The 25,086-nt window shown below is 48.8% G+C and overlaps 1 protein-coding gene across 1 annotated transcript in view; it reads right to left on the bottom strand.

Annotated features, from left to right (window-relative positions):
• MINPP1 (multiple inositol-polyphosphate phosphatase 1) overlaps positions 1-25,086 on the bottom strand; it is a 170,714-nt gene that overhangs the window by 111,781 nt on the left and 33,847 nt on the right. Inside the window, exon 4 of the mRNA XM_029609803.1 lies at positions 18,040-18,173. Coding sequence (XP_029465663.1) covers positions 18,040-18,173 — 134 coding nt within the window. The remainder of the gene's footprint in view (positions 1-18,039; positions 18,174-25,086) is intronic.

The raw sequence follows: 25,086 nt of genomic DNA, 5'->3' as shown, positions 1-25,086 counted from the left end.
TCTCATGTGATAGATAGGAATACAAGACCAGTGCAATAAAGATTGTGTCAGCTATTCCCACTCTCCGCATCACATCAGCCAAATGAAAGTATATTGTTTTTAGATGTTCCTTTCCCTGCCCATAACAATGTATACTCTTTTGTATACCTCCCTTATCACCCATAACTACATCCCCTTTTTTTTTTTATGACCCGTAAGCTCTCCCACCTCCCGGACCCCTTCTCGGGGGAGCACCACATTCAAGATAGCCTGACCCCCCCCCCCCCCCCCCCACCTCAATAACAGTAAAGCAGATATATAAACAATAACGGGTAGATTTTATAAATTTACGCGCACCAGGCACGAACAAAAGTACGCTGGATTTTATAAGAAATCGGAGCGGCCTCGGAGGGAACTTTCTTTCCACCCCCCCCCCCCCCCGATCTAAACCCCCCCCTACCTTTGTTGGCAGATTTACGCCTGCCGAAAGCAGGCGTAAATCTGCGCGTGCCAGACATGCCCCCTCCCCTCCCCTTTTACGAAGCCCCAGGACTTACGCGCGTCCCGGGGCAGTGTGCGCGCCAGCGGCCTATGCAAAATAGGCACGCCGGCGTGCGAGTGCCCTGCGCGCGTAAATCCGGCCGGATTTAAGCGCGCAGGGCTTTTAAAATCCGGCCCTAACTTTCCAGCTCATATTCCACCTTTAAAAGGCGAACATAATAGGAAACCATACCTGCCCTTTAAACTTTTATGCAAAGCCTGCTTCCCTGCAAATAAACATAACAAACTGTCCTTTAGTCAGATTATGCACACAAAGTGTCTGAATCAGCCCTGTTCCAGCGCGCTGTCCGAGGATGATGGTAATTTTGGGGTTGCTCTCCTCTTCGTGCGTTCGACTCTGCCATTTTGGTGCTGCTGGCGCTCTAACTCTTGAAGATGGCTCTTCCTGTGCAAGCAGAGGAGGCTCCAGCCCCACCTGGCGAAAGATGTCTGCAGCCTCACTCGCAGTTTTCAGTCAGAACGTCTTGCCATCAATTTGAAAAGTCAAAGAGAAAGGAAAGTTCCATCTATATCTTATTTCTGCTTTTCGTAAGGCCGCGGTGACATTCCTCAGCTCATATCTTTTTTTTTTTTTAAGGTACTTGCCGCTAGATCCTGATAAACAGACACCGCTGCATTTTTCCAGTCCCACTGTTTTTTCTTGCGAGTGGCAGCCATGATGACTTCCTTTTGCGAGTAACTGTTGAAATTTAATATGATGTCCCTTGGCTTGTTGTCTCTTCGCACACCCAGAGCTCGGTGCGCTCTTTCTATTGTGAGAGAGGCTGGGTTTACTCGGACCTCCACTAGCGCCCATCCCGCTGTTTCATGTTCGAGCAGAAAGGTACAGAATGATTTAGCGGTGTCCATGCTGTCTGTGGAGTCTGCCATTTCCGGGACCCCTCGAAGCCGAATATTCAGGCGCCGGGACCGATTTTCTATGCCCTCAATTTTTTTGACAGCGTAGCCAGTTCGTTCTGAGTCTCAGTAGTGTTCAGTGTTAAGGAGTTCAGGGCTGTCTCGTGACCTGCCACCCGGATATCTAAGTCGTCGACTCTGTGCCCCAGCACCATGAAATCCTCCCGTAGATCAGAAAAGGATGTAAGAAGCTCCTCTTTATTCTGCTTCATTTCGGTGCATAGTTCTACAAACCATTCCCGCAAAAGAGATTTAGTTGGTAAATCAGAGAGAGATGGCACACACTCCGATGAGGCTTGCGGTGATAGAATCGGTGCTTCTGCATCCGATCCCTCCCCGTCTCCCTGGCACAGTCAGCTATGTCAGGCCCTGTTTTCCTGATCTCTGCCACCATTCTTGTAAAGGAGAATTTCTGTAGGTCTCCTTTTTTTCTTGTAGTCATCAGCTCAGTGAGGTTCGCAGTTAGAGATGCTTTGGACAGTTTATTTAGCCGGTATGACCCGCTGTTTCAGGAGGTGGAGGTGAAGGTTTGCGGGAGCTGCAAGGTTATGCTGCCATCTTGTCTCGTGGCGAACAGCGCCCCCCGGAATGTTTTTATATGGCAGTTCAGGGAAGGTTGGTCAGACGGCTTTAGGACTGCTATGACAGTCCCTAAATTTGTCTGTCCAAATTTAGCCAGTTAGTACTAAATATCGTGCTAACTGGCTAAATTTGAAACCCATGCCCAATATGTCTTTTACCCAGCTTCCTTTTTATCCAGCTAAATTCAAGCAAGTAGCAGTTTTACCCACTCAAATGTAGTTGGGGAAAAGAGGAAATTTTGAAAGGGTAAATTTACCTGGATAAATCTTTGGCCTAACCTACTCTGTTATTACGTGCTTATGGGCCAATGCAATAAAGTGCGCTCAGCCTAGCGCACAGCTTTTCAATAAGCCTGTGAGTAGGACAGGTATTCCGGGGTGAAGACAGTTAGGGTGATTCCTCCGGTGGGTATGACTGAATTCCTGTAGAGGAACCCGGTGAAGTTGGCGGGGAATTCCTGAGCTCAGAAATTGATTGTGGGGAGAACTGCGGTTGGAGGGGGGGGGGAGGGCCTCTGCTTCATCTTGTCGGCTGTGATCATCCTACATGAGGAACAGGGAGCCCCTCTCAGGAGAGAAAATCTTCAGATGGGGGGCCAGGTGGCCAGTGACAGTGCTTGTTGCTCTCCAGGTATGTGAAAAAGTTACTCAGAATTGCGGAGATTTGTGACATCGCCTATGAAGCTAGTCCTCCCTTCATAGGGACCTGTCAACTCTTCCCTTGGGCAGTGGGTGTGACTTCCTCATGCTCACTTAGGGCTTGGACACCCTGGATGATGGCGGTACTGTGGCTAAGAGGATTAAGAAATCAGGGCCCCTATCACACTCTGTTGGAGTCTGGTCCCTGTGCGATAGCCTGGGTCTCTTTGTTAAGGGCTCCTGTTACTGAGGCGAGTGCATCTTCCTTCTTGAGACCGAAGACATGTCTGAATAAACTCTTTGGGATGATACTGAAGAATTCAATGAGCAATAGTCATCTAAGAGTGGTTCAAGTTCAGAAAACCCCAGCCCCCAAGGGCTTCTCTGGTGAGAACACAACCTGAGAATCAGTCCCTGGCCCTTTCTTGTGGGAAGCTTGTTCCTGGGGAGGCCTGTGCTTATGCACCGACTTCTCCTGTTGAGGGCTCAACATCCTGCTGGTATGCGTCTTGTGCACCGTAGATAGAAAACTACACAGGAACCCACCGTGAAGCATCTTTTTGGGACATATCTACGTCGTCATGAGCGGCACTTGTGAGCCACGCTTCGATGTGTTGTGTGCTTCGCTCTAAGGCACTTCTTTGCATCATATGAAGTCTTCCTCGAAGCATGCGTTGACTCATCCTTGCGTCGTACTTGCCTTGTTTCAAAGCGTACATCGGTCCACGAGATTCAACGCTGGTAACTGCTGGCGCCATCGGCCTGGGTTTTAGCTGCACATCCCCCGAAGGGACTTTTTCGGAGCGTGGGGAGCTTGAGTGCTGTGGCAGTATGCACCTCTTGGCTCTGTCTCGTTTTACCACCACATGGGCCCAGGGAAGAGGCCCTCCTTGCCTGCTCGGTTCGGTGCATTTTCAGCCCCGGGGACGAGTGTAAGGACAGGCATTACGACGCCAGGGCAAACAAACCTGCCCCTCTCTCTCTTAACCTGGCTATCTTCAGAGCCTGTTGCCTCTGGACTCTAGGCGATGTCCTCCCTCGGTCCCTGCAGGTGGACTGGTCGTGTTCCAGGCCCAGGCAGAGCTAGAAATAGTTATGTCCTTCTGTGACATAACCTTCCCACATTGGCAATACTTAAAACTCGGAGGTTTTGGTGCCATGGTAGTACTTAAAAGTGCTGTTTGGGGTATTCACTCGAGTAAAACACTGAGGAGAATGAGCAAGAAACTATCTCCATGTGCAGCTAGCAGCGTGGAAGAAAAAAAGACTGAGGAGAGTCTGTATCGCGTGGGAAGAGCTGCACAGGCGCGCAGAGGCAAAACTCTAATCTTAAGAATAGCTCTGCCCAGAGGATGTCCCAGACAGCATGGTTAATTCAGCCTGCTTATTGATGGGGAAAAAAAGGACACTTGTATTGAGCGTCTGTTTTCCTAACCCGCGCACTGCCATGTCTCTTGGGTGCCCGATCCTTTGGAGCGCTAGGGACGCACCCGTTTTACAGAGCAGTTTTATTGCATCAGCCCCTGAATGAGTAGAAAGACTATATATTTATTGCACTGATGGCACATTATGTAGGAGCACTGTGGTTCTCAACCTTTTTTCTGTTGGGACACACCATGGTTCTCACATGCATGACACACTGAACACATGATCGTCACGGGGCTAAATGTAAACATATACTCTGTATCTACAGGAACCGCCCCGACCCCCCAATTGGTGCAGAACAGAACTAGGTCATTCCCCAATTCAATTTGCCATATAAAAAATATTTCTGGTGTGATCTCAGTAACAGCAACATAAACTCTCTCTCCTACAAGGCACAAAAGCTCTCCTTATGAAAAAACAGTAATTTGTCACCAATGCATGTCCTATTGAGAAAACACAAATATTGATAAAAATGCCTACATGCTAGTAAAATGCTTCACCTCGGTCACACACATAGAATCGACCTTCACCAAGTACAGAAAGACTGCAAATTACTGCAAATTACAAATATGGAAACAAACTGGAAGGGAAACCCAAAAAAGCCACTCTGAATACAGTGCAAAACTGGAGAAATGGAGAAATGGAAACAGAAATATAGCACCTAACAGATTCACAGGATCTGCAATAATGCACACAAACTAATGCGCAAAAAAGTTACACCTGCATTACGGAATACACCCAAACATTAAACAACCCTACTTATGAAAGGCAGCACTACAAATATTTAGCTAGGCCTTAAAATACAAATACACCTCCAATAAGAAAAACAGAACAAGCCAAGCCGCTATAGATCCCTACACAGAAACTACAAGTTTGCAGAATACCCTTAACTGGGTCACGCACACATAGAACATAGAGAGACCCTCACCAAATACAGAATAAAGTGACCATCAAGTTAATGTTTTTGTTATATTTCTATGTTTTTACATTGTTGCACTGCATGCACTCAGTCTGGCTTCTTGCTGTTTCCAGTTCAGTTTTTGTCTCCACATTTCTATTTATACATTTCTCAAGAAATATAAAATAATACTTCTAAAACTAGAATAATAAATATTTCAAAACTGATAAATAGAATAACATCCAACTATGAAAAAAAAACCCAACATCTTTTACTTACCCTCTCCAGCAACTCTCCTGCTTCTTTCTCTTGTAGGCCAATAGCACACACCAGAAGCAGCAATGGCTCTGTCCTCACACTCCTCTTCCTTAGGGCCCATAACTAGTCTTGTCTCGCATAAATACAAACACGCTTTCTGTCTCTCACACCCCAGTCACCTCCCTGACCGCTCTCTCTCTCTCATGCATGCTCTCTCTCTCTTACTTACACACACACACACACACACACACACAGTCTCAATCACACACATTCTCTTACACACATGCTGGCTCACTCTCTCCGTCTCACTCATTCACATCCACCCCCAGCACAAATGGCAGCTAAAGCACAAGGCAGCTGGTATGCTGCTATTAAAGCAGATTCATAACAGGCTGGGAATAGCAGCAGAAGTGATTCCCCTGGCCCCGCAGCGGTGAGAAGGTAGCCCTCAGCTGTTTTCCTGTGCTGTGATCATTGCAGGGCAGAGCGGCAGTCAGCTGAGAATGCGGCCGCGGGGATTTCCTGCCTTGCGGCTGTTTGGGAAATCCGTCGACTAGCTGCCCCAGGTCTGCGGGAGTGAAGGACTGCCTCAGAAAGGAGAAGGAAATACTCCCACGACCACAGGAAGTGGAGGGAGTCTTGGGACATGATTTCTGCAGCAGTGGCAGCAGCATGGCCCTTTCTTCTTCCCACCCGACTGCTAAACATCACTTCTTCTTCCAGGCCACAGGGGTGGGAAGAAGAAAAGGCCATGTTGCCGTTGCTGGCTTCCATAAACACTGCTGCCATTCCTCTCCAGGCTTGTATGTGCTGATAGCCCGGGCAGGAATGGCTGCAGTGTTCGTTGAAGAATTGTGTGCGTCTCGCTGGGGGGGAGGAGAGGGAGGGAAGAGCAGCAGGAGCCCAGGAAGGGCACGACACACCAGCTGAGAACTGCTGTTCTAGCAAATGCTGCTACTCCTCAAAGTCCCTACAACAGTGTTTCTCTCAGAGGAAATGCTAAGGGAAATTAGGGAAGCTAACCAAATTGGTAGTGCGGTAATAATGGGAGACTTCAATTACCTCAATATTGACTGGGTAAATGTATCATCGGGACACGCTAGAGAGATAACGTTCCTGGATGGAATAAATGATAGCTTTATGGAGCAATTGGTTCAGGAACCGATAAGAGCGGGAGCAATTTTAGATCTAATTCTCAGTGGAGCACAGGACTTGGTGAGAGAGGTAACGGTAGTGGGGCCGCTTGGCAATAGTGATCATAATATGATCAAATTTGATTTAATGACTGGAAGAGGAACAATGTGCAAATCCACGGCTCTCGTGCTAAACTTTCAAAAGGGAAATTTTGATAAAATGAGAAAAATTGTTAGAAAAAAAACTGAAAGGAGCAGCTACAAAAGTAAAAAATGTCCAAGAGGCGTGGTCATTGTTAAAAAATACCATTCTAGAAGCACAATCCAGATGTATTCCGCACATTAAGAAAAGTGGAAAGGCGGCAAAACGATTACCGGCATGGTTAAAAGGGGAGGTGAAAGAAGCTATTTTAGCCAAAAGATCTTCATTCAAAAATTGGAAGAAAGATCCAACAGAAGAAAATAGGATAAAGCATAAACGTTGGCAAGTTAAATGTAAGACATTGATAAGACAGGCTAAGAGAGAATTTGAAAAGTTGGCCGTAGAGGCAAAAACTCACAGTAAAAACTTTTTAAAATATATCCAAAGCAGAAAGCCCATGAGGGAGTCAGTTGGACCGTTAGATGATCGAGGGGTTAAAGGGGCAACTAAGAGAAGATAAGGCCATCGCGGAAAGATTAAATGATTTCTTTGCTTCGGTGTTTACTGAAGAGGATGTTGGGGAGGTACCCATGATGGAGAAGGTTTTCATGGGTAATGATTCAGATGGACTGAATCAAATCACGGTGAACCTAGAAGATGCGGTAGACCTGATTGACAAACTGAAGCGTAGTAAATCACCTGGACCGGATAGTATACACCCCAGAGTTCTGAAGGAACTAAAAAATGAAATTTCAGACCTATTAGTAAAAATTTGTAACCTATCATTAAAATCATCCATTGTACCTGAAGACTAGAGGATAGCAAATGTAACCCCAATATTTAAAAAGGGCTCCAGGGGCGATCCGGGAAACTACAGACCGGTTAGCCTGACTTCAGTGCCAGGAAAAATAATGGAAGGTGTTCTAAACATCAAAATCACAGAACATATAGAAAGACATGATTTAATGGAACAAAGTCAGCATGGCTTTACCCAAGGCAAGTCTTGCCTCACAAATCTGCTTCACTTTTTTGAAGGAGTTAATAAACATGTGGATAAAGGTGAACCGGTAGATGTAGTATACTTGGATTTTCAGAAGGCGTTTGACAAAGTTCCTCATGAGAGGCTTCTAGGAAAAGTAAAAAGTCATGGGATAGGTGGTGATGTCCTTTCGTGGATTGCAACTGGCTAAAAGACAGGAAACAGAGAGTAGGATTAAATGGACAATTTTCTCAGTGGAAGGGAGTGGTCAGTGGAGTGCCTCAGGGATCTGTATTGGGACCCTTACTTTTTAATATATTTATAAATAATCTGGAAAGAAATACGACGAGTGAGATAATCAAATTTGCAGATGACACAAAATTGTTCAGAGTAGTTAAATCACAAGCAGATTGTGATAAATTGCAGGAAGACCTTGTGAGACTGGAAAATTGGGCATCAAAATGGCAGATGAAATTTAATGTGGATAATTGCAAGGTGATGCATATAGGGAAAAATAACCCATGCTATAATTACACAAGGTTCGATTCCATATTAGGTGCTACAACCCAAGAAAGAGATCTAGGCGTCATAGTGGATAACACATTGAAATCGTCGGTTCAGTGTGCTGTGGCAGTCAAAAAAGCAAACAGAATGTTGGGAATTATTAGAAAGGGAATGGTGAACAAAACGGAAAATGACATAATGCCTCTGTATCGCTACATGGTGAGACCGCAACTTGAATGCTGTGTACAATTCTGGTCGCCGCATCTCAAAAAAGGTATAATTGTGATGGAGAAGGTACAGAGAAGGGCTACCAAAATGATAAGGGGAATGGAACAGCTCCCCTATGAGGAAAGACTAAAGAGGTTAGGACTTTTCAGCTTTGAGAAGAGATGGCTGAGGGGGGACATGATAGAGGTGTTTAAAATCATGAGAGGTCTAGAACGGGTAGATGTGAATAGGTTATTTACTCTTTCGGATAATAGAAAGACTAGGGGGCACTCCATGAAGTTAGCATGGGGCACATTTAAAACTAATCAGAGAAAGTTCTTTTTTACTCAACGCACAATTAAACTCTGGAATTTGTTGCCAGAGGATGTAGTTAGTGCAGTTAGTATAGCTGTGTTTAAAAAAGGATTGGATAAGTTCTTGGAGGAGAAGTCCATTACCTGCTATTAAGTTCACTTAGAGAATAGCCACTGCCATTAGCAACGGTAACATGGAATAGACTTAGTGTTTGGGTACTTGCCAGGTTCTTATGGCCTGGATTGGCCACTGTTGGTAACAGGATGCTGGGCTTGATGGACCCTTGGTCTGACCCAGTATGGCATATTCTTATGTTCTTATGATTAGCCATTGAGGAAGGGGGGTGCAATGGGGGGGCTTGTGCCCCATCACATTTGGCTAAGGCCCAGGGCCAGTGCAAGGGTATTAGGTGCCCTAGGCGAGCCTTCTGCCTTGCGCCCGCCCCACCCCTGGCTCCTACCTCATTCACGCCCGACGAGTGTATGCTTTTCTGGGCCGCGAGCAGGATGGGCACTGTTTGTGGCCTGCTGAATCTCTACTCCTCTGCCGCAAGTGGGATAGGGTCCGCTCGTGGCCCCCTAAGGGTTGGTGCCCGAGGCGACTGCCTAGTTCGCCTAATAGGATGCACTGGCCCTAAGGCCTTTCTCCTAGCTGCAGGATCATGTCCCATCTGAGGCAACCTATTAAAAGGTGCAGCAGTTGTTCTTCGGTTAATATTATGGTACAGTTTTGGATAGGATATTGAGAAACAGGAGCATAGCTATGAGAGAGCCTCAGGCTCCCTCCCCTAACAGCAAGATTATGCCACATCTGAGTCTGCCCTTAACAGGTGCAGCAGAGGGCCAGGAAGCACTGGAATCACTGCCAGTCCATGATCCCTATGCCTTTAAAAAGGCTAACTTGGACAGGGAAACAACACTCCCCTTGGACTAGTGCTGTAAAGATTTCAGGCCACCAAGTCTTTTTGTTTAATTTGGCAGGTACTTATCCCCCCCACCAGACTTTAAAACTTCAGGAATACCAGAGAGATTAATACTTGTATAACCACAGAGGGATAATGAGAGAGACAGCCAGGGTAAGGAGAAAGTGAAAAGAAGGACAAAATAGTGTTGCCAGAAATTAAAAGGGTTTTGTAGCTACTGCCGTGAAGACCCACAAAGGATGGTGTAGAGTGGAAGGCTAGCACAGTGACCCCGATGTAAATTTTGTACCCCCTCAAAATTTCAATTCTGACTATGCCCCTGATATTAACCACCAGTCTGCAGCTCACTGACATCATTTTTCTGCCCTACTTGCAGGCCGATACAGTACAGTGCGCTCCGGCGGAGCGCACTGTTAACCCGCGATTGGACGTGCGTTTGACGCGCTAGTGTTACCCCTTATTCAGTAAGGTGTCGAAAACGCGCGTCCAACCCCCCCGAACCTAATAGCGCCCACAACATGCAAATGCATGTTGATGGCCCTATTATTTATTTTATTTATTTAGAAACTTTTATATACCGGTATTAGTGGGGACATCATACCGGTTCACATATAAGAAAATTATTCCTTACCTGCTAATTTTCGTTCCTGTAGTACCATGGATCAGTCCAGACCGTGGGTTATGTCCCCAATCCAGCAGATGGAGTCAGCACAAGCTTCGAGGGGGCGTCACCATATATGCTACTACCCCCCTCTGCAGGAGTTCAGTATCGAGTACATCAAAGCCCGAGGAGAAATAGAACCCCTTTAGTGGATCAAGTTTATATGAACCGGCAACAGTAAACCGGATAACATCAATAGAAACTGTAACCGTCCTACCAACGGGTAGGAAGCTGCGTAAACAGCACGCCAACGTGTAGTGGGCTGTGAGAACAGTGAGACTGAAGAGTCGGGAAAGCCCTATCACACTACAGTCCCGTAGAAAAGAGTCGAGCAGGATTGAGACCAAAGCGCGGTGGGCGTCTGGACTGATCCATGGTACTACAGGAACGAAAATTAGCAGGTAAGGAATAATTTTCTTTTCCCTGTACGTACCTGGATCAGTCCAGACCGTGGGATGTACCCAAGCTTCCCTAACTCGGGTGGGGTCCTGCGAGGCCTGCTCGGAGAACCTGCTCACCAAAATGTCCCGTGACTGAAGAGGCGAGATGCAGGCGCCTCGAGAACGTGTGGAAAGATTTCCAGGTAACTGCTCTGCAGATTTCCTGAGGAGAGACGGAGCGAGCCTCCGCCCAGGAAGCCGCCTGAGAACGTGTAGAATGAGCTACTATGCCGGGCGGGGGAGTCCGCCCCGCCCCAATGTATGAAGCAGCAATACCCGCTTTCAGCCACCTCGCAATGGTCGCCTTCGAGGCCGGAGACCCTTTCCTGGGACCGGACCAAAGCACGAAGAGATGGACAGAAATCCGGAACTCATTGGTAGCCTCCAGATAGAGACGCAGCGTGCGTCTGACATCCAATAGTCGGAGAGCCTTTGGCTCGGAGGAAGAAAAGGACGGCAGTTCCACCGTCTGGTTCACATGGAATGCAGACACCACCTTCGGTAGGAAGGAAGGCACTGTGCGAAGCGACACTCCAGAGTCGGAGAAACGTAAATAAGGCTCTCTACACGACAGAGCCTGCAGCTCCGAAATGCGGCGAGCAGAACAGATGGCCACCAGGAATACCGCCTTGAGAGTGAGATCCTTGATCATTGCAGTGCGCAGTGGCTCGAACGGTGGTCCCGACAGGGAGCGAAGCACCAGGTTGAGACTCCAGGATGGATACGGGTCCCGTACTGGAGGACGTAAATGCTTGACCCCCTTGAGGAAACGCGCAATGTCCGTATGCTGTAGCAGAGAGCCGCCATCGCGCAACAGCGAACCCAGGGCGGCCACCTGTACCCGCAGGGAATTATAGGCGAGACCTTTGACCACCCCTGCCTGTAAAAACTGTAGGATCTGAGATACCGAAGCCTTAGTAGGTCTCTTGTCCTGACTAGCACACCACAGCTCGAACACCTTCCAGACTGGAACATAGGCCACCGATGTCGATGTCTTACGCGCCCGCAGCAGTGCGGATACTACCGCCTCCGGATAGCCCCGGCGCCGGAGGCGGCGCCTCTCAAAAGCCAGGCCGCAAGACAAAAGAGTTCTGCCTGATCGAAAAATACTGGGCCCTGACGTAAGAGACGGGGGAGGTGCCCCAGCCTGACTGGCCCGTCGATCACCAGCTGTAGCAGGTCCGCGAACCAAGGCCTCCTGGGCCATTCCGGAGCGACGAAGATCGCGGTCCCCTGATGGCTGTCTATTCTGCGAAGCATCCTGCCCACCAGGGGCCACGGCGGAAACGCGTAGAGTAGAAGATGTGACGGCCACGAAAGGGCCCGCGCATCCACTCCCTCCGCGCCGCGCTCTCTCCGCCGACTGAAGAAGCGAGGAGCCTTGGCGTTGAGAGCAGAGGCCATCAAGTCCAAGTGGAGGGCTCCCCACCAATGGACTAGAAGTTGCATCGCGTCCTCGGACAGAGACCACTCTCCGGGGGCCAGCAGCTGGCGACTGAGGAAGTCCGCCTGAACGTTGTCCACTCCGGCGATGTGCGAGGCCGCTAGCCGGACGAGATGACGCTCCGCCCATTGCATCAGCAGCGCCGCCTCTAGCGCTACCTGAGGACTGCGCGTGCCGCCTTGGCGGTTGATGTAGGCCACGGTGGCAGCATTGTCCGATAGGATTCTGACCTCCCGGTTCCGAAGAAGCGGCAGGAAGTGTCGCAGAGCTAACCTGACTGCCCTGGTTTCCAGACGGTTGATGGACCACTTCGCCTCCACCGCGGACCATGTCCCCTGTGTGGCGCTTTGATCGCAGACCGCACCCCAGCCCAGCAGACTGGCATCGGTGGTTACTATCACCCAATTGGGCAAGTCAAGAGACACGCCGTGGGCCAGATTCGATGGATCCAACCACCAGCCCAGACTGTCCCTGGCCTTTTGCGAAAGTGGAAGAATCATCTGGTAGTCCTGCGAAATTGGTTTCCAACGGGAGAGGAGCGCCCACTGCAAGGGCCTGAGATGCGCAAATGCCCAAGGGACCATGTCGATGGTAGAACCCCTCACCCCCAGGAGCTGGAGGTAGTCCCAGGAGGTGGGATCTTGCAACGCAGAGAACCGCTGTACATGCTCCCGCAAAGATTGCGCCTTGTCCTGATGCAGGAAGACTTCGCCCAGCCGGGTGTCGAAGGTCTCTCCCAAAAAAAAAATCCAAGCGCTGCGAGGGTACGAGGGAGCTCTTGGAGAAGTTCACCACCCATCCCAGGGACTGCAGGAACTGTACCACCCTGCTCACCGCTGCTTGTCCCTAGCTGAAGGACTTCGCTCGAATGAGCCAATCATCCAGATAAGGATGGACCAGCACGCCCTCCTTTCGAAGGGCTGCCGCCACAACTACCATGATTTTGGTAAAGGTACGCGGTGCCGTCGCCAATCCGAACGGGAGAGCTATGAACTGGAAGTGTTGGTCCAGGATCTTGAACCGGAGGAGACGGTGATGGGCGGGAATGTGCAGGTAGGCCTCCGTGAGATCCAGAGAGGCGAGGAACTCCCCCGATGTACCGCCGCGATCACGGACCGCAGCGTTTCCATGCGAAACCGGACCACTCGGAGGGACTTGTTGACGTCCTGGAGATCCAGGATGGGCCGGAAGGACCCGTCCTTCCTTGGCACGACGAAGTAGATGGAATAGTGACCCGAGCCCACCTCTCCGGAGGGCACGGGGGCGATAGCGCCTATTTTCCGAAGTCTGTCCAACGTCGCCTGCACCTCCCGTCTCTTGAGCGCCGACCCGCAGGGGGAGAAAATGAACCTTGCCTGCGGGGGACGGACAAATTCCAATGCGTAGCCGTGTTCTACGGTGTCCAGGCCCCACTGGTCCGAGGTGATCTGCGCCCACTCCTGGTAGAAAAACGCCAGCCGGCCCCCAATTCTGGGGCTGGCGGAGTGGGCGAGCCTGACATCATTGCGAGGTCGTAGGAGAGGGGGTACCTGCTCCAGGGGTGGTGCGGGCGGGCCTCCGTCCGCGAAAGGAACGCGACCCGGACTGTGACCTGGAGGCGGCGGGTCTAGAGCCCGATGGCCTGTAGCTCCTGTAGCGGCGTTGCGCCCTGGCTCTGGTCCGGGAAGAGGCATACGCTCTCGAAGGCCGATATCTGTCCTCCGGCAGACGATGAACCGCGTTTTCCCCCAGGGACTTGATGATCCGATCCAGATCCTCCCCGAAGAGGAACTTACCTCTGAATGGCAGGGAGCCCAGACTCGACTTGAAGGACGTATCCGCCGCCCAGTTGCGAAGCCACAGGAGGCGCCGAGCCGCCACTACCGACACCATGGATCTTGCTAGGACCCGAAACAGGTCGTACGAGGCATCCGCCCCGTACGCCACCGCCGCTTCTAGCCTGTCCGCCTGGGTGGCCTCCTCAGCGGGCAGGTCCTGCGACGTGAGCAGCTGTTGTACCCAGAGAAGACTCGCCCTCTGAGCAAGGGAACTGCACATCACTGCCCGCATGCCCAGAGCGGAGACCTCGAAGACCCTCTTCAGGAAAACCTCCAATTTGTGATCTTGCGTATCCCGCAAGGCCGCTCCTCCCGTCACCGGTATCGCCGTCCTCTTCGTGACCGCCGACACCGCGGAGTCCACTTTTGGAGCCTTGATGAGATCCAGGAAATCCTCCGGTAGTGGGTAGAGCTTTTCCATGGCCCGGCTGCCCTTCAGAGAAGCCTCCGGGGTATCCCATTCCCCAGTGAGAAGCTGCAGGAACGATTCGTGACTGGGAAACGCTCGAGCCCTGGGCCGCAGGGCTGCCAGGACCGGGTCCCCCTTCTTCGAAGAAGTGACGACTGCCGGCGCTACTGGGGCAGGCGGGTCCGGCGGCGGGTCCAGATCCAAATCCTGAATTATAAGTGGAATAAGGTCATCCAGCTCGTCCCTCTGGAAGAGGCGCAGCATGCGCGGGTCGCCACCCTCAGGCATGGAGTCCCCTTGTCCGCAATCCGGAGGATCAGACCCCGGATCCGCTGGTCCTGACACCGCTCCCACAGCCGCGGCCGCAAGGCGAGTCCGCGCTGGAGGGTGAAAATGAGGGGCCCCCGCGCCCGCCGGAGCGGGGGGGGGCCTGTGAAGGGGAGGCCGTCCGTGGGATCTTGGTAGGGGGAGGCCCCGCAGGAACCTCCAACCCCTGGAGGAATGCTGTATGCATCAGAAGAACAAACTCCGGGGAGAACCCCGGCCTGCCCGAGGGGGCTCCGGGGGGGAACCTCCCGTTGGGCCGTGCCCCTGCGGGCCTTGCTCCGGCAATAAAATCGGCGGCAAAATCGGCGGAGAAACCGCAATTAAATCCCCCTCCTCCAGCGCTGCCTGATTCCCCTCAGGGCGCTGGGCATGCAAAATGGCCGCCGTTCCCGCCAGGAATGGGGGAGGGGCCGGCCCGCGCCTCCCGGGCATAGCAGAGAGCAACGCAAAATCGGGTCTAAGAGCACTGAGTTGAGCCTCGGGGGGGGCCGCGTGAAAAACCGCCGCTGCGGGGGGGCCCAGAAAGCCTGCACTGCCCGCCGAACGAAATCGCCACAGGGGGGGCCTTCCCGGCCTCACAACCCGTCAGAGGAAAAGTTTTCTGTGTGCCCCAGCAGCCCACGAGGAGCTGCACTAGGCACACGCGCTGAAAAACCGGCACCACCGGCAGCCGCGAGGCCCCGGGGTTGGGGAGAGCTGCAAAGAAAAAAATTACAGACAAATAGTACCACTTACCCCATCCTATCTACTAGGTTTCAGCACCGGGAGAGGAAACAACACAGGGTAAGCCATGCCTCCCCACAGTCTGACCTTTGAATTTAACTTTTTTTTTTTTTTTTAAAGTGAAAAACTTGATCCACAAGAAAACTAGGCAGAAGCCCAGAAAAAGAGGAAGCAAAAAGGTAAAAGATTAATTTACAACAGCAGGGAGAAACCCTGAGTCCCCTACTCACATCTGCTGGAGTCAGAAGATACTGAACTCCTGCAGAGGGGGTAGTAGCATATATGGTGACGCCCCCTCGAAGCTTGTGCTGACTCCATCTGCTGGATTGGGGACATAACCCACGGTCTGGACTGATCCAGGTACGTACAGGGAACAACTATTAGGTATTCCCGCGCAATTCAGAAAGGAAAATGTGCAGCCAAGCCGCACATTTTACTTTCAGAAATTAGCGCCTACCCAAAGGTAGGCGCTAATTTCTCCGGGCACCGGGAAAGTGCACAGAAAAGCAAGAATGGATGGTGTAGGGAGAGAGTGTCCCTTCTGCCTGGGGGAAGACAGTAAGAAGGGCAACATGTAAGGCCAAAAAACAGAAACAAAACAAATGAAGACAACAGTGCACCATTTGTAACATTAGAGACTGAAAAAATTAATTTAAAAAATGTTTACCCTGAATCTCCTATGAGGCTCTCCCTTATGTCCTGCAGCCATGGCATTTTACAAAGGAAGCTAGCAAATCCCTGACACACAAGAGGTTGAAAAACACTGCCCTAGAGCAGGAAAGCCTTAGTTTGCCTTTACTGGGTTAGCACTGCCACCTTTTGCTTCTGCTGCACCTTTTTTTTAAATTTTAATCACAGATCTCAGTTGACCGGAAGGCATTTAGAAGGCAATTTTCAAACTGTTTACATTGAGATAATACCATTAGGTGGTTTTTGTTTCAGAGTTCTGCACCAATTCTCAAAGCCAAAGCATGCAGGGAATTACTTAAAGCAGTTCTCCAGCCCATACACGACTGATCTTCTGCGTTTTGTTCAGCCAAACAAATTAGTTAGTTACACAAATAATTTGACACAATTTACCATCTGATGGTATCTTTCTGGTGCCCAGCAAAGAAGCAAAGCCCTCATTCCAGTGAAACTTTTGTCTCCAGATTCTTGGACTGTTTGCTGAACTTCAGACTGGCATCAACACTTGTGAACTGGCCCTGGAGTGCAGCACCTCATGCCTGAGAGGGCAGTTTCACATTGCTGGTGGCAACAGGGATAGGCAACCTTTTTGAAGTGGCGTGCCAAGATTTAAATCGGGGGTAGGTAACTCGTCCTCGAGGGCCACAAGCCCACCCTGATCCTCCAGATTCCTTTCACATAACTCTTAATATTAATTTTAACTGACATTTTCAGTTAAATAATTTAAGTGTTATGTAAAAAGATGACTGAAACTGATATGTTGTTCCTCACATAAAAACAAAAATTATAAAAAGGAGGAGAAAAGAAAAATGTCTTTCACTTCCTCCCCTCTCCTCGTCAATATACCCCCTATTAGGAAAACTGAACAGGCCAGGCTGCTATAGATCCCTGAACAGAAACTATACACTAGCTACCAGAATACCTCACCTCTCCTCAGTCACACATGCAGAACCTCACAAATACATAATACAGTGATCATAAAATAGAAGAAGCATGCAGACAAAAACTAAACCGGAAACAGCAACACTGTATGCAGTGCAACAATGGAAAACCGAAGACCATGCCTCATAAAATATGAAACAACAAAATTAAGAAATATAAAAAACATAATATTAAATAAAATATCATAATAATAAAACTATGCCAATATAAGGAATACATATTTCAAAACAATTGAACAGAACATCCAATAATTAAAAACTCACATTTTTTAAAATTTCCAAGTACCAATAAAATATTTAAAAACAGCAGACACAAACACCCAATAAGTAAAACTTCTAATGATAAAAGAAAAAATTAAAAAACAAACAAAAAACTGCTCTTCATACACAGGAACTTGTGATTTCCAGTCACTCAGAAATTGTTATAAATTAGTTGGGGTGGGGAGGGTGCATACAAACATTCTCCTCTCTCTCCCCTACATGCAATCACACACTCTCTCGCACATGCCATCACATGCACACGCACTCCTCTCTCATGCAATCACACACGAACTCTTAGGACCTGGGCCTTTTCCTTCAGATGCTGGGTCCTCCCTCTATCTTCAGCCGCTGTGAGATGGGCTCCGCAGTGGCCCTGCAGTCTTCAGCCGCCAACCGGGTGAGATCTGCTGGCAGCCACTAGGTCCTCTCTGCCTCTATTTGGCTGCTACGGGATGGGATCCGTGGCAGCCTGCCAAATCATGGGAGTCTCGTTACAAAGCGTCGTCTCCTGCTGCCGCAGGGCCGGTCTCATGATAAGAGACTGGCCCCGTGGCAGCAGGACATGACGTTTGGTAAGGTGACTCCTGCTGCCGGCTCGGGAGAGGATGGGGTGGGGGGGGAATATTGCAGTGCTGTAACATGCTGTCTGCTTGATGCAGCAGCAGTGGCGGCCAGAGTTTTTGCTGAGCTCTATTCAGTGCCACGCCACTGCTGCCATGCCACTAAAAATGGCTCATGAGCCACTAGTGGCAGACATGCCATAAGTTGCTGACCCCTGGTCTATAAGTTAATAATCACAAGTCACATCCATGTTTGCTATAAGAGTTACATTGCCAGAGTTCTCTCCATAAACATTTGTTTTGTTTCTGGTTTGTTTGGTTTTTTTTACCTATTGCTCTCTGAGATTGCTTGGTCCAAGTTCTTGAAGATGTGGTGAAAGAGGCCACAGCTGGATCGGCTGTTAATATCATAACCGTACCCCCTCTTCCAGTACTGCTTCAGATCGTTCAGGTACTCTAAAACCTAGAGGGGAGAAATTGCACATATTTACTGTTAGATACATTTGTAAGAGCCATGTTATTCTCTTTCCTCTTCTTCTAAAAAAGGGAATGAATAAAAAAATCTGGCTTGCATTTTAATTACATTGAGGGGATATTAAGATGATTCTTTTAGACTGTTAGTCGGTCAGACCAAGCAATAAAGTAAAAATTCAAAGTGTGCAAAAGAATTGAACCAGCAAGGAATATTCATCCATCATCCTCCTGCGCTAACAAGGGAAAACTTTCTTCGCTTCTGCTGGTTGGCGTCACTTTCTCTGAACAGATGAATTTATTGAAAATGGTGGTCACTCCCAGCCCTTGAGGGCCCCAATAGGTCAAGTTTCTAGGATATCCCTAATGAATATGCATGAGACAGATTTGCATGCACTGGAGGCGGTGCGAATGCAAATCTATCCCATTCATATTCATTAGGGATATCCTGAAAACCCATCCTGTTGGCAGTCCTCAAGGGCCAGGAGTGAGTACCACCAATTTAAAAGATAAACAAACTGGGGAGTCTTGCTAGCCTTCAGGCATGCTCTCTTCCGAAGGATTCTAGCAGCCCAAAAGCAAGGAACAAGAGAACGTTGCTATTGAGTGATTACGTAAAGAAACTGCTATCATAACCACATAACAATAGTACTGAACACAACTACCATACGGTATACTCCTATTAGTGTACAGCATGTGTACACAAAGCCCAAGCTTCACCTCACAGCAGAAAACTGGTTTTTATTTATTTAAAATATTTATAGGCAGCTCTATCCCATGTCCTAAGCAGCTTCCAAGTGTTAGTAATAAAATATAAAAGCAGATTAAAATGGCATATGCAATGAATTTGGTTATGATAAATAAAACTGTGTGATCTTATATAATAGAACTATGTCCACTGCAATTTTAGGGGCAATTTTCCATAGTCCACTTAGTTATAAGTACCTAGGTACTTTTACCATGCCTATTTTTGTAGGGGGTGACAACCTACAAAATTTCATTTTGTTAATTTTCTTTTGTTTTTGGGGTGCGTTTGGGTTTCAGTTCCTTTTTTGTTTATTTCAGTTTGGGTCATTTGCCAAATCGAAATAAACATTCAAAAATGAAACATGGCCTCTTCAAGTTCTTCTGAACCCCTTTCTGCTCCCCCCCCCCCCCAACTTGGACTACCCCAACCCTCACTTACCCTTCCATGGATCCTATTAGTGAGAGGGGCAGAAGGGATGCATCCTGTGCCTTGCACACTGCTTCAAAATACTGTCAGCCAACCCCGAGACTGGACCCATCTGTAGGTCACAATGGCACTGGACTCAGCTGGCCAGCCCTATTTTTAAAAGGACATCCAAGGCACAGGAGGCAAATGGGCATTTCTCCTGCACCTTTCACTAATAGCTCCTCAGTGGAAGGGGTTAGTGGGGGGGGGGGAGGGATTGGAAGGCCCAGGCCCCAGTAACTTCTTGGGGGTGGGGGGTTGGAGGGGCCCAGGGAGGTCCCAGCCCCTGCAGGTTTTTGGGAGGGAGTCCAGAGTAGCTATGGGAGAGACCGTGGGGGAAGACCCAGGCTCGCTCTGAGAAGTCCCGAACCAGTAGCGGGGGGGGTTAAAATAAAAGGAAAACCCATGAGATATTGTTGGTTTTCCTTTCATTCTGCTTTGAAAATAAAATAAAATGAATGCACATTTCTAATACTTTGCAGCTTATTTTCGGAGAAATTTCCCATGTAGTTTCTTTGCAATTCAGCTAGCATAAATGATATGTGCTGTGCTGCAGCTATTTGTGTAGGTGCTGGTGGAGGGGAAGGGGAGGAAATAAAGCAGCAAGTGTACTTTGTAGAAATGCCATGGATGCAAGCTGTTTTCCTCCCTGGTCCTGTTTGGACCCTATGGAAGCCAACATGTACTTTTTTAATAGAGCAGAAGAGGACAGCTTTCAGCCAGGCAAATTTCCCAAGGTAAATGGCTTTGAAAATGTCCTTTTATTGTAAAGCTGCACTTTAATGGATCAGAGACCAGACCTCTATTTTGCTGTACTCACTGACTTCATTAGGTGAATATTTTAGAATGTGGACAGCACGGATCTAAGCAATGTGGTCGGATTACTCTAATCTCAGGTGAGACAATAAATGGTAAGAACATAAGAAATGCCATGCTAGGTTACACCAGCAAGACCAGCATCTTGTCCTGACAGTGGCCAATCCAGGTCACACGTACCCATTAAGGATCCCAAGAAGAGGTCCAATCCTTCTTGCTCATAGCCAGGATAAGCAATTGGCTTCCAAGTCTGTATGGCTAATAGTGGTTTATGAACCTTTCCTCCAGAATTTGTCTAAACCCTTTTCAAAACCAGCTATGCTAACTGCTTTCACCGTATCTTCTGGCAAAAAAATTCCACAGTTTAAAAGTGCACTGAATGAGAAAATACTTTCGCTGATTATTTTTTCAATGTGCTATCCATTAGCTTTATTGCTTATCTCCCAGTCCTAGTACTATTGGAAAGGGTAAATAACTATTCCCCATATACCCATTCCACACCGCTTATGATTTTACAGACCTCTATCATATCTCCTCTCAGCCATCTCTTCTCCAGGCTTAAGAGCCCTAACCGGTTTAGTCTTTTCTCATAGGGGAATTGTTTCATCCCCTTTATCATTTTGGTTGCCCTTCTTCTAATATCTCTTTTTTTTTTCTTAGATACAGCAACCTGACCTGCACCCTTTCCTTTCAATATCTAATATTCTATTTGCTTTTTTGGACATCTCTGCCCATTGAGTTGAGGATTTCAAAGTATGATCCACTGTGACTCCAAGATCCTTTTCCTGGGTGGTAATGTCTAATAGGGAACCCAGCGTCGTGAAGCTATAGTTTGGATTATTCTTCCCTATATGCATCACTTTGCACTTGACCATGATAAATTTCATCTGTCATTTAGAAGCCCAGTCCCTTGGTATTGCAAGGTCCTCTTGCAATTCCTCACAAGCTTGAGATGGCATTCTTCAGCATTGTCTATGTAGCTGATCAAATACTGCACATCAATACAACAAAAAAGGAGAATCATATTAATTCACCAAGAAGAAACAGAAACTTCAAGTTATATCACAAAACACGACGAACTGAAACACTTGAAAAATAAGAAAGGAGAACATTTTGTGGATTCAGATTATTAGGTTAAAATCTGCATTGGACAAATTTGATAGAAGATGCATAACATAAGGCAGTTTAAATAAATAAATAAATAAATAAATAGTCAGCAAGAAAAAGCTCTAGCCCCTAGAGTCATTAAAATGCTGTAACATCGCATGCCTAACTCAGTACATCATTGCCTGATGTGATACTTTCTCCAAACTATAAACACTCATTTCCTGTCCCTCCTTTGAGGGTGTGTCAGGTGTTGGAGTGAGAGGAGAGGAGGTTAGCAGTCTTGAGGAGTTCTGGTGATAGTTTTAGCGATTTCTGACTGAGTTGTGCTGTTACCTGTTGCCATTTGTTTCCCTTTACCTTGGTCTTTTGTCATATTTGTTGGAGTGAAAGAAACTAAGTCCTGTCTGTCATTTTCTGTGGAGTGCAGAAGGCACAGAGGAATGCGAGGAGCGGAGGAGGAGTGTCAGCAGTAGAGGAGCAGTGTCAGGAGCGTGTCTGAGGAGGAAAGAATGGAGGGCCTGGGAAGAGAAGAGGGGTGAGGAGGGCAGCAGTGCCAGGGGGAGGAGGAGTAGGGACAGGGGGAGAAATAAAGACAGGCAGAAGGGAAGGGATAGGAGAGTGGGGGGAAAAGGTTAGGCAGGAAAGACTGGTGGGAGGAGTACAGTAGCATAGGGTTAGAGAGAGAGAGTGCAGATGGGAAGGGACGGGTGAGGACAGAGGGACAGAGAGAGTGAGGGCAGGGAGGACACCTCTCCGGGAGAGGAAGTGGCACCCTCTTCGGCCAGGCAGCCAGCTGTACAGCAGAGACTGCATGCAATACGGTTCAGTGGTGCTGAGAACGAGCTTCTGATTGCTGGGGTCCTGCAGAACTACGTCAGTCTCTCTGGTAACAGAGCAGCAAAGACATCTAAAGCAGCTAAAGGCCAAATTTGGAGGAACATTGGCCAGGCCACCACCCAGCACAATGGCATTCAGTGAAGTGGGGAGCAGGTAGCGCATCGGTACAGAGACATCAAGGCCCAGCTGAAGGCAAAGGTAGCAGAGCAGTCAAAATACATGCGTCAGACTGGAGGAGGAGCCCCCTGTACAACAGTCGTCATGGAAACGGAGCAGTGACTGAAAGAAAGGCTGGGACCGGACGTGTTCGAGGGCACGGATCAGTGGCTAGACACCACTTGAACTTACCAGCAGCAGCTCATATCAATCATAGATGGGCAGACAGCAACTTGTGTACACATAGGGGATCTTTTACTAGGCATTCTCCCCATTACAGAACAATGGCAAAAAGCTTTTAGTAAAAAAGCCTCAGACATTGCCATTAGAGGCTAACTTTGGTCTTCATTCATGAAACCTTTTTCCCATATACACAGAATAGGAAAAATGCTATACTGGATCAGGCTCTGTAAATAAACAAAGTGTACCTCTGATAGCAAAACAAATGTTATAAAGCTAGTATATGTACTTTTTTTTTCCCTTCTCTTATTTCCACAGCTCTCAAGCAGGAACGTGCCAGTCCCAGCCAGGAACGAGCCAGAATGTTCCAGGGCCCAGCCGATCAATCCCCTTCCTGCAAAGGCCTTTACTAATGGATGTGGGGACACAAGTTGAGCTGGAGGAGGAGCAGCAGGAGGCACAGGAACAACAGGTCCTGTTTATTATGCGGTCTCCAGCATCCAGAAGTTCCATAAATGTAGACCTGGATCTTGAAACTTTAATGGCCTGGCAACGTTCCCAGGAGCATCTCCCAACCAGCAGCCCACGCAACTCGGAGACAAGCCCAGCTATGCTGACACTGGAGCCTCTGACTCAGTCATCACCACTAACAATAATAGCTGTACCCTTGCGCCAACCACTGCCAGCCCCCACACCACCTCCATCAGGGCTCCCGCCAGCAACACCCACACCGGCTCCATCAGAGCCCTCGCCAGCAGCCCCCATACTGTCACCATCTCGACCACCAGCACCAGAAGGCTTCTCCATCCTCTGACGTCAGGCAGTTGCGGGGCCGAAATACGGAACCTATGCAGAACAGCTCAGCGCCAAAGCCACATACTCCAGCAAACCGTGGCAGCCAGCACCCAAAGCGCCAACACCATCACTGCAGCATTTGCTAATCTTACAAATGTTATGACACAAACCCTGCAGTGAATGCCAGACCTCCCATCAGAATCTTCAGCCACATCCATGGGATCGACATCCTGCAGCAGTCCAGCAGAATCACAACGGTGGAGGGGTCAGCCAAGCAAAACAAGGCCCCCTACCCCCAAGTGGGAAATCCAGGCATGGAAAGGGGTGTTGAAGAAGAAAGACCTCTGTTTTCAAGGAAAGGTCATGCGCTCTTCACACAATTGCTGTGCCGTCTAGATGGAAGAAACTGGCTCATCCCATGCTGCGGGGCGTCGTCCTCTCCTGCAAGTGCTGGCTCCGTGCTGCGGGGTGTCGTCCTCTCCTGCAAGTGCTGGCTCCGTGCTGCGGGGTGCCGTCCTCTCCTGCAAGTGCTGGCTCCGTGCTGCGGGGTGTCGTCATCTCCTGCAAGTGCTGGCTCCGTGCTGCGGGGTGCCGTCATCTCCTGCAAGTGCTGGCTCCGTGCTGCGGGGTGTCGTCATCTCCTGCAAGTGCTGGCTCCGTGCTGCGAGGTGTCGTCATCTCCTGCAAGTGCTGGCTCCGTGCTGCGGGGTGTCGTCATCTCTTCTCATCTCCTGCAAGTGCTGGCTCCGTGCTGCGGGGTGTCGTCATCTCTTCTCATCTCCTGCAAGTGCTGGCTCCGTGCTGCGGGGTGTCGTCATCTCTTCTCATCTCCTGCAAGTGCTGGCTCCGTGCTGCGGGGTGTCGTCATCTCTTCTCATCTCCTGCAAGTGCTGGCTCCGTGCTGCGGGGTGTCGTCATCTCTTCTCATCTCCTGCAAGTGCTGGCTCCGTGCTGCGGGGTGTCGTCATCTCTTCTCATCTCCTGCAAGTGCTGGCTCCCTGCTGCGGGGTGTCGTCATCTCTTCTCATCTCCTGCCCCTAAGCTGCTCTGTTTTCTGCTCCTACGATGCAGATGGTGCCGCCTGCATTGACTCCTGCTGCGTACATGGTGAACCGTTTGTTCGTTCTCCAGCTCCTTACATGCTTTATGGTTTGTCCTGCTGACTACATGCTGAGCTGTGCTGGCTGGGCCCTTTGGCTCTCTTCTTAGAGTACACTTTCTGAACATGCAGTGTGTGGGGCCTTTATTCACATTTTGCTGGCCTGGCCCTTTGCTTGTCCTCTTTGAGTGCACTCTCTGTGGTATTAACATGTACACAAATGTGTGCCATTTATGTTGCTGTGAGTTCACAGCTATGCTATAGTATTAGGGATGCCACTTCCTCTTTCGGGGGCCTATTTATTGAAGGATTTTTCCAGGTATTTTTACATGGCAAAAATGCTTTGAAAATATCCCCCAATGTAATAGGGTGTAATCATCATTCTGCATTAAGCATAACATGCAATACCTGTATGTCATGATGGGGTTTGCATATATTACTGTCCAGGTTAGCATAGTGCAGTGAATTAAAATGTACATTGTTCTGTGCTATGACCTATCTTGTCTTTGCAGAATGTGATAAACAAAGCAAACTGCATAATTTCAAGCAGTGCACTACATGTGTTTCTTAATAAAGTGATGACTGTTTGAAAAACTTAAATTTTTGGTGGTGATGTTTCATGGTGTGGTTTGACTATGTATGGTAGGCATAGGTAAACGTAGGATGTGAACATTATCTTGTATACTCCAATGCCTTCACACT

The sequence above is a fragment of the Rhinatrema bivittatum genome, chromosome 7 (assembly GCF_901001135.1).
Source record: "Rhinatrema bivittatum chromosome 7, aRhiBiv1.1, whole genome shotgun sequence".
Lineage (NCBI taxonomy): Eukaryota > Metazoa > Chordata > Amphibia > Gymnophiona > Rhinatrematidae > Rhinatrema > Rhinatrema bivittatum.
The sequence above is the reverse complement of the archived record's forward strand: the minus strand, read 5'-3'. Positions and strand labels throughout refer to the sequence as shown.